Source organism: Lissotriton vulgaris, chromosome 11 (genome assembly GCF_964263255.1).
Source record: "Lissotriton vulgaris chromosome 11, aLisVul1.2, whole genome shotgun sequence".
Classification (NCBI taxonomy): Eukaryota; Metazoa; Chordata; class Amphibia; order Caudata; family Salamandridae; genus Lissotriton; species Lissotriton vulgaris.
The window spans coordinates 631,857,963-631,874,609 of NC_141699.1; the positions used below are offsets into that span (position 1 = coordinate 631,857,963).

A 16,647-nucleotide genomic window follows, 5' to 3' on the forward strand; every position below is an offset into this window, starting at 1 on the left:
ACGGTTGCAAAACACTTTCAAATTACCACCCTTTTCAAGAGGATGGTAATGCACTCGCAAAAGGGCAGGGAACCCCTTCCCCTTTGCAAATGCAGGGGAAAATATTTTTGGAGGGCAAGCAGTGGTCCCTTGGACCACTGCCTGCCCTAAAAAAAGTGAAATAAAACAAATTCATCATTTTTTAAATGCATCCCATTTTTCTTTGAGGAAAACGGGCTGCATTTAAAGACAGCAGGCCACCATCCCTTGGAGGGCCTGTTATTCCAAATGGGCTCGCAAATTGCGAGAGGCTCATTAATATTCATGAGCCTCGCAATTTGCGACACCATTGGAAATCACAAACAGTGTTAAACACACTGTTGTACATGCCAAATAGTGCCTCGCAAATTGCGAGACGCAAATGAAAACCAATTTGCGAGGCGCTATTTGGCAGGTCGTACATCTGGCCCTATATATCCATCTGAGGTGATCTCTACCCAGTGAGAGTAAGAAAGGTAGGAGAGGACGAGTTGTTGATCTCTGGCCGAGGTTTTGTAAATTGCAGGTTGAAGTACTTACAATAATTGCACTGCTCTACATACTCAAAAATTGATTTTGTAAATAGAGCCCAAATATTGAAATTGTGTCCCTCACTTGACCACCCCAGAGTGTGCCAGGGCTTTTCTAAGGGGTGAGAAACACTACAAATAACACAATTCAATAAAACCATTAGACATCTATATAATACAATTCAACAGTTTCCCAGCAACTGAGCCCATTGTGTCTGTGACCTAGTTATTATATCTCTAAACTGTTAAGTGTATTTCAGTGCACTTTGACCTAGCCATAAAGCAATGTAAAATTGTACAAGAGAACCCCTCGGAATTGAGCACAAATTGGTGGAGGTTCAGACTCGGAGGAAGAGTAATGTGATATCTATCAGAGGAGAGGAGGTTGAGGTCTGCAGTAATGATTTATAGAGCACAGAGAAAGGGAAATGGAAATGCCTACTGTTGTTTAAAGAGATGGGTCTTCAACTCCTTTCAAAACTGCGGAAGGGCTAGAGATAGCTAGATTCGGATCACACGAGCATCCCAAGTCACTAGAGTAGAGCAAGAAAGACTGATGTCATTTTTACTCCTTTCTGTACTTTCTGATTGCAAAGAGAATGTCTGCTGTGTCCATAGCACGTATGCACAGGCTACAATAAATGTTATTAGGCTATATCACATAAAGCGAAAACTGCAAGTGTTGATTGGACTGACTGGGGTCTTGAAAAGTGGAAGAACCGAAGCAGCACTACCTTACCATCTGAGACAGAGGTAAATGGTTCCTTGCCATGGGAAGTTTTAAGGCAAGAGCTGCTTGTGGCTGGATGTTTAGCAAACGTTCTTGACATATCTAAAGTAAAAACAGTATGTAGTTCAATGACATAGAAAGCACCATAACAACACAACTAACATGTAACAGGGCACAACACAACAAAATATTCAAAGCAGAACACAACACAGCATCACCTTGCAATAATATAGCACAGTAACATAGAAAACAGAACACAACACAACCATAACAAAAAAATCACATAACAAATATGCACAACCATTCTTGTCACACTTTGCCTCCTCCAAAAACATGATTTCATAACATGGTTGTAAAAGGTGTGTGCACCAATGACTATCTTAAATTACCACCATGGACATGAAATAATGCGAATCAAAACTGTTTTGTCAACATTTGTTGCATGATTGCCTGTTTGTCCTGGGCTGGAAAATATTATCTTAAAAAAGTATACTATAGCAAAATTACACAGATTGATGGTAATCATTTGTCAAATTGAAGCAACAAAGTGCATGCACAATGCACTTACCACTAATGCAAGCGAACTCAATTAAGACTCAACAGCTAGAAAAGAAGGGTGTGCTTTGGTGCTTTTGGAAAGTCCTGTAAACCCTAGAATATCAAAATTAGAGTTAGTATTTATTGGGTAGTTGCTGTGTATGCCTACATAAATATATTTTCGCTGTGTTTTAAATCTTTGCGTCCTCGTTTACTGTGCTTTATCTAACTAAACAAATTCTTCATTTTATAGATGACGTTGTTTTGAAATTGGAACCTGGAAGAGCAAGGGCTCGGAATTCTGCATACGACACCTTGCCCGTCATCCTTCGTGGGAGTGGACCAGCGCATGTATGTAACTTGGATCTCTGACTTTTTCATTCAGTGTTTCTGAAGAAAACAGTAATAATATTCGATGATCTCTTAAAACCCTATATGGCCATCTTGCAATTTCCCATTTTCATCTGCCCTTCCTTTCCGCGTTGATCTTTCCATCGCTGTCAGAATTCATGTTAAGCTTTATTCTATATGGGATAAAATACCCCCTACCACATAAGGATATTCCAAGTCACTAAGTTACTCCGTGACTATATAGACGCAGAGTCTGAGGGACGAAATACAATGTAAAGTCATGGATCCTAGGGGTGCATTGCTTTATCCTTATAAACATATCGTAAAGTATTTTATTGCTTGTAGCTCATGGTCCTGTCCTTCACTAAACTCTCTTTGAATGCTTTGGTGGATGATTTAGATCTCAGAAAGGGATACCCGCCTTCCCTCAAAGCCCTTGGTGGGGCAACCCTTTAATCAAAGGAACACTGGGTCAATGTTGCAGAAGCCCCGTCCTATTTAGGGCAGCACTGCGGCGATTGATATTTCCTGGCCTAGTTTCCTATTAGTGCCCGGTGAATTCAAGCAGGGAAAAAAAACAATGTCACAGGGAAAAAGCTTCCTGCACATTGGGGCTATTTTTTCAGTTTTGCGCCTGCTTGGTGTTGAGCTGTTCCTAGAGCGCATACCACTGTCAGATGCACTGTAGGTACATAGACACCTGGCATGCAGCGGGACCTCTGTCAATCGTCGGTGGCGGGTGGGTGGGGGGAAGGCCTGACTAGTCACGTGATCTGGCAGGAAAGACGATAACCTATAGAGCAGCCCCTGGCACCTTGCTTCTATGCATGAAATTGTTAATATGACCTTAGATATGCAGAGTAAACGTGGCGTTTGTGCTGCCAAAATAACCGCGCCAAAATGAATCTTTCAATTGGCTGCAAAATATTATGAGGCTGACTAAAATAGAACTTTGAAAAATGACTGTAGTTCAGAATATGCGTTTTTATGTGTTTATGTTCACACTTTTTTTGCATGAACTCTAGATGTGCAATAAATAATCACACGCCCATAAATGTCAAACCTCCTAATGACTGTGAATTGTGAGGAAAACTTATTCTGAAACAGTTGAATATTTAGGTGTCGCTTCCTTTGTTTGAACCGCAATTTTAATTCTGATTTAATTCTGATTCCCTCCCTTGCTTTACATGCTGGCTGACGGCTTAGGAAACAGGGTGTGTGAGGTAACAACTAAACAGTTGTAAGTTATCACAGTTGATCAACTGTGTCATTTTTGTTTCAATTACTTTCACTAGAGATGTTACCACAGTACCAATCAGAATATTATGTAGGGGTTTTCATACTGTTGTCACTGCTTTCTATGTGTTATGTCAGATAATTAATATTGAATGTTAAAATGTCCTTAACCAGTGCTACAGAGAATGGTCTTGAGGTTGTGTTTTATTTCCCTTCTTCATATAGAGTTTTTGTTAATATTTTGAAAGATGTTCTCTGTTTTTTGGGATCAAAGTAGAAATAGTTATATTGCAGTGTGCATCACTTCAAGAATATAAGTAGGCATAAAGACATATTGAGCACTGACACAAGAGAATCAAATGCTCACTGAATTTGAGGCCATTAGGAGATAAGACACCACTTAGTGACCATGAGTTTGGTGGTAACTGAAAAGTCTTCAATTTCTGGAGTGAACATTTAATCTGTAATGGAATCCCCAAGGCATTATTTCATCAACAATAATATCCCTATGATGGTGGAAATTAAGGCAGTTGAATTTACTCCTTATTTATTTTTTCTTTAAGAAATTGGAGGATACTCAATTACCACTGATCTCTCAATCTAGCTCTTAGTACCTGAAACGTCTTTTGCTGCATGCTAATCATCACATGTTATATATATATATCAAGGAACTTAGGTCTTCATTTCGAGTTTGGCAAAGGCGAAGCAATGCCATAACTCGGCGATGCTCCGGCCCTACAAAACTTGCTATATAGAGTCAGGGGAACTGCTGCATTATTACTCTTTTTATATGGATTCTGAGGGGGCTCCACCCCTGTAAACTCTTGGCATTCAACCTGGCAGCAACTGGGCTGCCTGGTTACAGTGGAGCGGTCCGGGCCCTACCTTCGGTGGGTTACTGTCACTCCTTTTCCCTATCCACGACTGTCATGGCTTACGATGTGACCTGTGGTAGGAAAAGCACATAATTATCCCCAAGCATGGGGAGCAAGCTCCTTCTTTATCAGGGACATTGCAACTTTGTTTTGTGGGGGAAAAAATCTGCTTTGTGATTTATTTGCAGAAAACAAAAAACATTGCCACAAAAGTTCATTAATCATGGTGTCCGTTCAGCAAAGTTCCGTGGCTTTAATGCAGTGGTTCTGCTGAAGGATCAGTGATCCCAGCCCTCCTGGAGGAATTTCTAAAAATGGTAGGTGGACCTGTGCCAGAAGAGCTTCTGATGGCTTGGCAGTTGGCAGGCCCACCACAGAGCTCTAAATGAGCCCATTAGTTGGTAGAAGAATTTAAGTAAGTTGTTAAAATTGTAGAACCCTCTGCTTCTGTCCCCTCCTTAAAATTTGATGAGTTTATACTGTAATTACTTCAGTTATTTGATTATGGAATGTTGACAATTCAGTGAGACAGCGTCTGTGGGTTTGACATCTTTCTACAAAACTTTCCATTAACTTTACAGAAGCGATGCAAAGCATGAAATATATTATCATGAAGGAACCATGGAAACACATTCTGTTTGAAATTATAGATCACATTAATTAACATACATTAACTAACATATCAAATGAGAATTAACTAGGACATCCCCTGGATACCATGAAGCCACAGACCAAGAAGTTACCACAATTTGATAAGATCTTCTGTGGTAGCATGGCACCTCAACTCTTTGCGGGAAGTGTCTGGGGAAGGACATGCAGCCCAATGTACCTTACTCACTCATACCACTTGATGGGGGAATACCCATTCGACACACACTTCAATAAAGAAATGGAGATGAGCATTTCTATGCTTTCCTTTTTCCAGTGGCTAACATGATTCTGGACAACTGGATGGTTACATTGTCCATGAACTTTTGACTTTTCATAGAATTTTTCAGGCATTATTTTGATATTTTTGTGTGGTTGGTCTGTTTCCGGTGCTGAAAAGTATATGTGGCGGCTGCATGGTATTTTATTGAATTTAAAGATTGCATAGTTTGTGGAATTTGATGCACTTATACTTCATTGTTTTTCTTCAAAGGTATATTACCATTTGAATGGAAATACGTTGTTTTTCTCACATCCATTATCTGTGATAGTCATTGTAATCCACAATGCTTACTTTGTGCCAGTAGTTGGTGTTGGTGGGCACTGGGGCTTATTTTCCATCCTCAGATATGGAAAGTGGTTCTAGGAGGAGTTAGTCAATTGTTTAATACCTTATGGAACGTGTTTAACTTTCCTATATTCTGTTGGAGAAGTAGAATTGCACTACAAGAGGAGTTATAAATTATTCTGTTATGAATGTTAAATGAACTATTAAAGGCATGGAATGACCCCAGGGTCCTGCAACACACCACGTGGACCTGTTCTGTCCATCCAGAGAACTCAATGAGAAGAAAGGGCAGGAACTGCTGCAACCTACAAAACCACTATAAACCGTGAAATTCAGATGGCATCTAATTTAAAAGCAGCTGTGAGAAAGCATCACGCCTAGCACGTTGTCTCTATTTGCACACTCATAGTCACGTGCACAACATGCAGTCTCTCACCAGTCTCGTCAAGATCCTCATGTGAACAGCAGGGGTGGGCTCTTCAGAAACAATTTTTTACACAACTGGAAAGCAGGTGGCCAAAACTCTGAGCTGACAATGTGATGCCTCAAGGAGGCTAATTTTAATTCTTGAGTAACTGAGGGTGTAAAAGTCTATAAATATTTTCATGGCCACATAATACACCAAGTGATCCTCCTCAGTCAATGAGGGACTCAAAGATGGCATGAGGAGCAGTGTAGCTTGATGTCTTACAATGGTTATGAACTCAAGGCGCTATTGATGGACATGCTGATTCTTAGGAAGTATTGGATTCAAGTGCTTCAGTTCAAATTCTTGATTATACATGGGGGAAAATACCACCTACCATGTATTGATGACATTGCAAGTCACCAATGAGTTATGTGACCACATTGAAGAAGGAGGATAAAGGCAGAGTTCCTCATGACGTCATGAAACTCTAAGATGACTTGGAATATCCATGTTACATAGGACAGAGGGAATTTTGGTCACACAATCCCCCTTCCCACAAACATCTTAATGTCCTATTACTTACCGGTAATCTTCATTACTCCGGGTCCCGTAGTCCTCGACACCTTCATTCTAACAAGTGGAGATAACCATCTCCAGACAGAAAAAAAAAACAAGAGGAATGCTGGGACACTAATACTGCCCCTCCCCCCGGGAGTACATAAGCAGTACTTACCCAGCAGACCTCCTGTACTAACAAGCCCAGACAGGAAGGCCGGCCGCCCGGGGGGGAGGGAGGGGCGCATGAAGGTGTCGAGGACTACGGGACCCGGAGTAATGAAGATTACCGGTAAGTAATAGGACATTACCCCCAGGTCCCTCCGTCCTCGACACCTTCATTCTAACAAGTGGAGAATACCAAAGCAGAAAACCCGGCCTTCCGCACGCACAATCACACCCAGGAAACCACAACAAAAGCAGCCACCCAAGGGATCACCGAGAAGGAGGAAAGGAAGACCGCAGGAACAGGCCGGCCCGCAACCCAGAACAGGATAGCAAGGACAAGGACCGGAGCCCCAAAGAAAGGAGGCCACCAACCCGAGAAACCGGCAACCGGCACCTGGACCAGGATCAGGACACCAAGACCAGCCAAAACAACCCACCGGAGAAGACCGCCTAGGCCAGAACCAGCAGGAAGGCACACAGGGCCATGCAGACCCACCAGGAAGACGAGACAAACCCGGAAGAACGCCAAAGAAGGAACGGGCAACAGAGCGCCGGCACAAGCGCCCAGTGCTAAAAGGAAGGAGAAGCACAGGCCAGAAACACGGCCAAACTCCCAAAAGAAAGGACACAAGCCCAAGAGAACCGAGGAGGAAACCCCACCGCGGAGGACCAGATGCAACAAGCAACCAGGAGCCGAACAGGACCCAGAACCCGACCCAAAAGACAGGGACGGGAAGGAACCCCAGAACCCAGCCGAAAGCCCATCGAACAAGGAGAGGCCACAAAACCGGATACAAAGAAAACTCAACCAGGACGGGAACAGAGAAACCGACCACAAGCCCCGAAAAACCCCAACCCCAAAGGGATGGAACACAAGGCAGGAGGGGAGCACAGAACAACCGGGAAACCCCAGCAGCAGGCCAACGAGGCACAGAGGGCAGCACAAAGAAGGAGCCCAAAAAGACACAGGAACCCCACACCCAGGCCAGGCAAGCAGCAAGGGCAGGAGCAGCGGGAAAAAGAAAGCCCAGGGACACAGCACCCAGACCACAACCACAAGGCCCCAACCCAGCAACGCCGGAGAGGAGCCAAGCAAACCCCAAAAAGAGGCCAACAAACCCCAACAGAAACGGGAAGCCAGGATCAGAGCCAAGCAACCCGAACACGCAGGAGAAACAGCAGGCCCAAGCCAACCCCGAAGGAAAGCAGAGGACCAAGCAGCAGGAAACCACAGACAACCCGCAGCCCGGAAGGAGGGACCCGCAGAGGCAGGAGCACCACAGAACAGCACCCCAACCCGAGAGGGAGGGGCAGCGAAACAGACCCACACAGGGAACAAGCCCGTGAAAGCAAGGGAGGAAGGAGCAAGCCAGGACCACAGAACCAGGAAAGAACCCGGAAAAGGCCGGCAACAAACCCCCAGAGCAGGCCAAAAAGGGTCAGCACAGCCCGAAACCCAGAAGGCACAGCCCGAAGCCAAACACAACCAGCACGAAGCCGGCAGAACCGTAGCCACAGAACCCCACACAGGCCCCCAATACCGGGAAAAAACAAGCCTGGGAAGAGGACCAACAGCAGGAGAAGGCCCAGAAGGAACCACACCGAAGCGGCCCCAATGCAGAACACCCCGCCAGGACCCAAAAGGACACCAGCCAGGAAGCCCAACAGGCAGGAGCGGCACGCCCCAGCCAAAAACCTCAGCCAGGCACCCACCAAGGGAACCAGGCGAGACCAGAACTACACCGCGAGAAGACAGCAGCCAGCAGCCCCAGGAGGCCAGTCAGGCACCAACCCGGCCCAACCAGACACCAACCCCGCGCAGACAGCGGAGCACGGGGACAGAAACCAACCCGGAGAACAGGAGTCACGACAGGACCCGGCAGCCGCCCGGAGGCCCCAACCAGGAGCAAACCAAGGCAGGCACCCCGGCAGAAACAGGAGGGGCGGCCAGGAAACAGCAGCACCAAGCCAAAGGCAAGCAGAGAGCCAGAGCAGAAGCAGCCAGGCCAAGCCCACAGAAAAGGCCCCCGTAAAACACCAGAAGCCCCAGGCCGGAGCAAAGGTAAGACCCAGGCAGGCCCCCCACCAAGCACCACGCCCGAGAACAGGCGCAGGCAGGAAGAAAACTGAACAGAAGAGCCGCCCCCAAGGCAGAACAAGCCACCCAAGCGTAGGCCGAGGGGACAGAACACCCCAAAGAACCACCGGCAGAACACAGGCAAGCACCCACGAGAGGAACCATGCGCAGCCGAAGGCCAGGGAGGAACAGTGCCAGGAACCAGGAGTCCCAAACGTCGACCAACCACAAAGAGGCCAAGAAGGAAAGAACCAGGACCCAACGGAGCAGAGGCCACAACAGCCAGCCAGCTGCGGAGGCAAGGCCACCGAGGAAGAGAGCCCGGCAGGGCAACCGGAAACAGAGGAGGCCACAGGACCCCCCCAACCCCAGCAGCGACACAAGGAGCAGAAGGCAACCCAGCAGGCCGCCGCAGAAGAAAAGAGAAGCGAGGCCGACAAAAGACCAGCAGAGGGCAAGGCGCACGCAAGCAGGCAGGAAAACCCAACAACCAAGGGAAACCTACGAGCAAGCAAAGGCAAAGCCAGCGAAAAAAGAACCAGCCACCACAGAGGCCACCGGAACCCTCGCTAACCAGAGGCAAGCCACAAACAGAAAGGGCGAACACCCACAGAGGGCCAAGAGCAGGGGCACCCCCCGAAGAAGAGAACCAAAGGGAACAGACCCATGGAACGCCCCACACCGGGGAACAGTAAGAACCGGGGCCGGCCGGAGGCCAGAAATAGGCACACACGAGGCAAGCAGCGCCGCTGATCCAGGAGACAGCAGCAGTAGGAAACCCCAAAAGGGGGGGCAGCACAGAGCCAGAGCGCAAGCCCCCTGGAATCACACATTGGAAAAAACAGCCGGAGCGGGGACCAACAACCCAGCAAGGCCGCCACCGCAATAGAGAAAAAATACATCACATATGCAGCAAAGGAACAAGGCACACCAGAGCTCCATGCAACACACGTATGCAAGAAAGGGAAGGCAACCCAGGGACGCAAACCCCCGAAGAACCCCCCCGCCCCCCCCCCCCGGCCCAGGGCAGAAAAACCAGGGCACACAGAAAACGCTGCACAGGCCCCCGGAAAACTGACAGAGGGCAAAACGCCAGTCAGCACCGCAAAAATGCGGAGGCCACCAAGGCGGGGAAAGCGCAGCAGCACCGCCAGCGAGGGGCACACCAAGCAGGACGAAAGGTACCCACAACCAGCTGCAGCAGAACAGGGGCAGGGAACGTGAAAAAAAGGTGCGAACTGCACACAGCGCCTCCAACAGACAAACGCAGCGAGCAAAGCACACAGCAAGTCAGACACACCAACAGTGAATGACATGTGATACGGGCTTACAACATAACAAAGTCCCAAAGAAAGGACAAAGGCAGCGGCCGAAAAACGCACAAGCAACCTCACTGCATCGAAACCCAGAGGGCCATAAGACACAGAAACACATCAGCATTAAAATACACACCACACCACTACTCAAACAACATGGTGCAGAACAAGCATAACACGTGCGCCTCCCATGTACGTCTCACCGCCAGCACAGTGTAATGAGAAACTCACACCCAGCCTCATACACATGTGAATCGCACTGTACACCACCCGCACCCTCCAGCAACACAACCAGGATCCGGGAGGTCTGCGGACCCGAGGGAACAGAGGCCAGACCACTCACGCCACCATCGCCAGGCAAGCATAATAGAGAGACAGCTGAGCAGGATCGACACCCTCAGGCCCCTGACAGCACGGGACAGAGTAGAGGCATAACCCAGGCAAGAAACACGCCACCCCTGAGCCTGCAATCGTCCCCGGAACAGCCTACAAATCATCCGACCTTCCGAGGGCCAGATTACAGCAACGCGGCATGGGCACCACACAAGGTGTCCTGAATCGCACCACAGGGCACAGCACAATGCAATCGACACCTGGAGGAGCCGGACACGCAGATCCAGGAAGGAAGCAAAGACACACGTGCAATACCCGTCTGCACACAGAGACAAATCGGCATGTGTCAGGAAAACGGACCAAGAATTCTGAGTAGCTGCTCCCGGTGAGGCACGAACCAGAACCTCAGCATGGCTCAGTGCTAGCACCGCTGAAGAAGTACCCCGACAGCGCCACTGGAGCGCACTGTAAAAGGCCCAGACAGCAAAATGCACAAAATAACAAAGCAAAGCGGGACTCGCCCGGAGTGGGGGCCGGAGCAGCAAGAACAAGGCCCCCACTCAGACAGCCGGCTCCGGGAAAGATACATCCAGCGCAGCGCGTCTCCCACCCGGCCAAGCTTGGGGAGACGCGCACAGCGACCCGGAAGCAACCGGGAGGCGGCGCACCAGCCGCAAAGGGCCGGAATCCAGAAACCCGGCCAGGAAGAAGCCATGCCTCCCAGCAAGCCCGGCAGGCCGGGAGGCAGGCACACCAGGAACATCACCACTGCCCGCGAAGCCAGGCAGCCGGGCAGAGGGAGCAGAGAAGAACCTGCACGCCACCCCAGCCCAGCAGGAGCATGTGCAGGCGCAGCAACAGCAACAGCATCCATCAGTCTATTCTGTCGAAGACAGAAAAAAAGAACAGGAGGTCTGCTGGGTAAGTACTGCTTATGTACTCCCGGCATTCCCAGCATTCCTCTTGTTTTTTTCTGTCTGGAGATGGTTATCTCCACTTGTTAGAATGAAGGTGTCGAGGACGGAGGGACCTGGGGGTAATGCTGTAGTATGAAACGGTGTTAGATTTAGCCCTGATCTCTTGACTGGGTGAGAGTATTCTGCTTAATTCAGAAACTCTGTCCATCACCACCCCTTGTTGTTTAATTATTGTAGTACGAAATTAAACACAGCAAAATACAGTAGTAATTTGCTGCAAAAACGTAATAGAAGCAGGTAAACACACATCAGATATTAAAAAATTATGTGGGTCTGAGTGTTTAAAATAGACAGACATATTCGATTTTACCTGTAATGATATGCAAACAATGAACATGTGCCATAAATATCTAATTTCTACTGACCACTATTGACTCTAGAAAAATGGGTCAGAATTATGAAAATCCATTTATTTAAATGCAGCTGCAATTATGCTCTGTCACCTGTCTTTCTTCTTTGCTGCTGACTCTGGCTGTAGCCCTACACTTTTTAATTTATATGTATCCCCACTGGCAAAGGTAATCAGAGCACACAGTTTTGAACCCATATCTTACGTAGATGACACACAGCTGCTAATCACCCTACGCCCAGACCCCACTGACACCAAACTAAGATTCCAACAACGCATGCTGTCTATAAAGGACTGGATGACCAACAACTATTTGATGCTCAATGCCTGCAAAACAGAGATACTGCTCTTTGGAAATGCACACAAACATTGGACAGATGAATGGTGGCCGCCGGCCTTGGGTCCTTGCCCTTCACCTAAGTCCACAGCTCGGAACTTGGGGGTTACAATAGATAACAAACTTTCCATGACTGACCATATTAACAAGGTAGTACACACCAGTTTCGGACTGAGGCGCAGCCTTAAGAAAATCTTTAAATGGATCCCCCTTCCATCCCGCATGAGCCTAGTACAGGGTTTAATCATAAGCGGTCTGGATTACGGCAATGCGTTGCCCGCCTCCATAAACTAGAGCCTTTTGTCAAAACTCCAGGTCCTGCAAAACACTGCGGCCAGGATGGTACTGAACCTCCCCCCCCCCCCCCCCCCCCGCACCCCCTCTGTGCCCAGTCTTAGGACATTACACTGGCTTCCCATGAAAAATTCATCAATTTCAAATTGTGTTGTCTAGTCCATAAGACCATTAACGGTCAGTGGCCAAAATACCTAACAAAAAAACGTATGGACTATCGCCCGGCCAGAACCCTTCGATCACCAGCAAGCTTCTCCTAACTGTTCCCAAAGTCCGCTCAGTTAGAAACAGCTATAGATCCTTCTCTAAAATAGCCCCAGAAACCTGGAATACTCTGCCTCTACACATCAGGACAGAACCCAATTACCAGAAATTCCGAGGAAATTTAAAAACCTGGCTTTTATAGCTCTGCCTGGCTACCTGTCTCCTCCCCTGAGTATCTGCTAGCGCTATGAGACCTACGGATAATTTATGCGCTCTACAAATACCATATACAAATACATACAAATATTACAGGTGACTAGAGATGTAACAACTTGACTGTAATAAGGAAATTAGGGATAATATTTTTATACAGGGATTGTAGGCTGCCATTTTGTATGTAAGGTAGGAAACACACCAACCTATCCTTATTACTTGACAAAAAGACCCTCTGAAAGCAGGGTTTTCATTTTTTCCCAACAAAATGTGTAAAAACATTTGCATCATGAGGCGCCTCACAAATATTTATGAAGCAGAAGTGCAGGAAATACTAACTATAGAAGAGAATCTATTGTTGACATGTACTACACCTTGATGATGGTGTAGGGTATTCAACCTTAATATCAAGCCCTGACTGTTCAAATATCAAGCACAAAATATCAAGGACCAAAAGAACAACAAAATAAGCATATATAGGCAAGTAGAGGGTTACTTAATTCTACGTATGTCTTTCTTGAAGATATATACAGAGTACAAGGTACATAATAGGAAATCTATATTTACCTTTCCTCCTTGAAATCTTGGTCCCTGTTAGAAACGGGACCCTGGCCGGCCAAGACTCGCGTCGAGGTCAGTCAGGGATCGCCATTTCTAAAGGTCAGGGCAAGGGAGTCACACACCAAGGCAACCCCTACTCGCCCTCTAGGTAACGTGGCGCGAGCAGTCAAGGCTAAACTTGGAGGCGATGTAAGTTAAGTATTTGCGCACGCACCCCAGCAACAACACCCAAAGCCCACCACAAAGGAAAACTCCACACAAGGTTATGTAAAAATAGCCTTTGTATTATAATAAATATACATCAGATAAAACACACATCTTGTTACACTGTGCCAACAGGCACGGGCGGAATTTACAAGGGATATTTGTACAGGACAGGGCCACTTGACCACTGTCAAGGGTATCAGCACTTTTAGAAGCAATACTTTCAGTAATAGCACTTTAGAAGAAATACCTTCAGTAATAGCACTTTAGAAGCAATACCTTCAGTAATAGCACTTTAGTACACAATATAAAAGTAGAGCATACAACCAGTAATCACTGGTAACAGGACCTCACTAGCACCACCTGTACTAGGGAGAAAACAACCACCTACATGTCACAATACCTATAGGGGTGCAAGGATAAAACACATGATGTATTAACATTCAGAGGTGTACAAACAGTAACAATTGCGCCAAACTCACCAGTCACCACCTGTGACTGTCTCGGTGTCCCAATGTCAGGGCCTAAACGTGGCAGTTGCCCACAAAGTGCTGGGCAACTGGAGCAGGGAAAGTTAGGGCAACGTTGGAGCCTCTCTGGGCTCAAAGAACAAATGGCCCCCAGGAGCCTCTCTGGGCTCCTCAACCAATAAGGGCACTGCTGAGCCTCTCAGGGCTCCAGCAACAAAGGTGCAGCCTCGCTGGGCTGTGGGGTCCCTCTCTGGGGACCCAGGAACACTTAGGGCGCTCTGAGCCTCTCTGGCTCGCCAAACCACTGTGGCGCTTTGGAGCCTCTCGTTGCTCCAATACTCAGATGCCCCCTGAGCCCTCAGGCTCAAAACACCAAGGCGCGAGGTCGCGCTGCTGAGGGGGGGGGGGGGGGGGCGGACACCGACAACGTGTCCCGGCGCCCCTCCCTCCAGGACGGCCACACTCACCGGCTCTGGAAAACTGCGCCCGGAGCCCTCTCAGGGCTCAGAAACTAACAACTGCCCCTTTCTACCGAAGCGGCCCCGCACTCACCGGAGGACTCGCTCTCTCTCTCGGTCGGTGTCCTGCCGGCAGCCGACTCTGGACGCAGGGACTCTCCTCTGCTCCCGGGGCGGTAGGGAAGCGCTCTCTCCCCACGCCGGCTGGCAAGACGTCCTTCGTAGTCGCACCCCGGGGCTCTCCTCTCCACTCGGGGAGCCTCGGGGATCCGACCGGCAGCTTCTCTCTTCCCGGCTCGGATCCGGAGGCGGGACTTCCGGTCAGCCTCTCCTGGGCCGCGCTAGGATTGGTCGGGCTCCCAACCACTTTCGGGTCGCCGCGGGCAGCGCGGCGGCTCGCTTCTTAGGCAGGCAGGCTGGCTCCCATGTGATCCGAGGAGTGGGCTCCCTCGTGGATCAAAACACAACGGACCTGGGCACAATGAAAGCGGCAATGAGCGGGGTGGCACCCGCGCCGCCAACTCGCCACACGGGGCAGTCAGATGCCGGGTGGGCACCGGCTGTGCACACCCAGCGCTAGCAGCGCTAGTAACAAAGGGCAGGCGCTCGCAAGCGCCTCCAAGACAAAATACAGCGCTCACAGCGCTGTGGCCAAAATCAAGCGCTTTCAAGCGCTAGGCAGGCGATTTCAGCGCTCCCAGCGCTGAAGGGCAGAGAGCAGCGCTCTCAGGCTGCAGGCAAGGAGTCCTCAGTGCTCCCCAGCACTGGAGGACAGGACAGGGCTCCAGCAGGGGCTGGAGGCAGGCAGGGGGGCAAGGCTGGGCCAGAGCCAGCACACTGGGTCTCCAGGCAGGGAGACACCCCAAGTGGCGGTCCTCCTGGCCCCAGCAGCAGCAAAAGCCCCCTCTGGCAGGATCCAAGAGTAGAACATTTTCAGTGGGGACACAGCCCCTTCTTATACTGACAAATCCTTTGTTTCAGGGTGCAGGGTGGGGGGAAAACCAGTCGCAGCTGGTTCTGGAGCACTCTTGATGGCCCAACCACCCATTTCATTCACTGGGAAGGCTAGGGTCGTTAGACACACCACAGGGGGGCGGAGCCAGCATTGTGTGGGGAAAACCCAGCCCATCCAGGACACAGGTACACTCCTCCCACACATCACTCATGCTAATCTCCCACTCACCACCGGGCAGACCCATCCAGACTTCCTGGAGCCTGGCATGCCAGCCAGCTCCAGCCAATCACGCTCCAGCACCCTCATTGCACACATATCTCAAAGTCCAGAAGTAGCACTTCCCTTCTAGACACAAACATGCCGCGGACACCATCTTGCAGCATTCACTCTCACGAGTTTACACATACTAAACTCGAGCTTGCACTCCCCACGCATCAGGAACTACCAGGGACACACACATTCCCCATGCATTCCTATGGGAGGGCAGGCCAGCCATACTACACACACGCACTTTCACTCTGGGACTCAGGGGAAAGTGCGCAGAGACCCAAAAATCACTGACACAGTGTCACACATAAGGCAAAAAGTCTAGGGGTGAACCTGCCCTAAGGGCCAAGTCCAACAGTCCCCAATAATGTGGCCATGCTATTTTAGTAGCACAATGTTCCGGTAGTCATTATTTCGACATATAATGGTGTAGTGACGGAAATTCAGCCAGTAGATTCTCATCATTGCTCCAGGAAGTAGAGGATTTTCCACTACTCCCAATCTCTACCATAGGCACTCATTTCAATCACGTATCACCAACCACTCTCTGTTGATTGTGAGTAAGCACATGTCAAGCCATGACATTGCAACATGCCTTGTAGCTGCTGATTTTGCATGTTGTAAAAAGGATTGAGACATTTAATAGAGGTGATGACCACAGGAACTTGTTATCGAAAAATTTAATTATTGGGATAATTGTTTAGGCCCAGCTACTCTCCTTGAGCTGAGTGATGTGACTTAATTTATGACTTGCAAATAGTTAAGCGCTGCTGTAGAAAAAAGAAAGGATCAAGAAGTAAATGAGGTGATAATCACAAAACTGTTTAACTTTGTTGTGGGAAGTAGACAGTAATGACATTCAAAGCAGCATGGACTTTGGGCATTGAGAAACACATGGTAGGTGAACTCTGGATAACCTTAATATTCACAATCTATTTACTTTAAATAGCTGGTCTATTTTATGTTGGTATGCTTTTTTTAATTTGCAGATGTAGTATTTGGAAGCA

General features: G+C 48.5%; 1 protein-coding gene across 1 annotated transcript in view; it reads left to right on the top strand.

Moving 5' to 3' along the window:
• The window catches only part of PLOD2 (procollagen-lysine,2-oxoglutarate 5-dioxygenase 2), a 294,168-nt gene that overhangs the window by 128,813 nt on the left and 148,708 nt on the right, over nucleotides 1-16,647 (top strand). Inside the window, exon 6 of the mRNA XM_086942510.1 lies at nucleotides 2,069-2,166. Coding sequence (XP_086798636.1) covers nucleotides 2,069-2,166 — 98 coding nt within the window. The remainder of the gene's footprint in view (nucleotides 1-2,068; nucleotides 2,167-16,647) is intronic.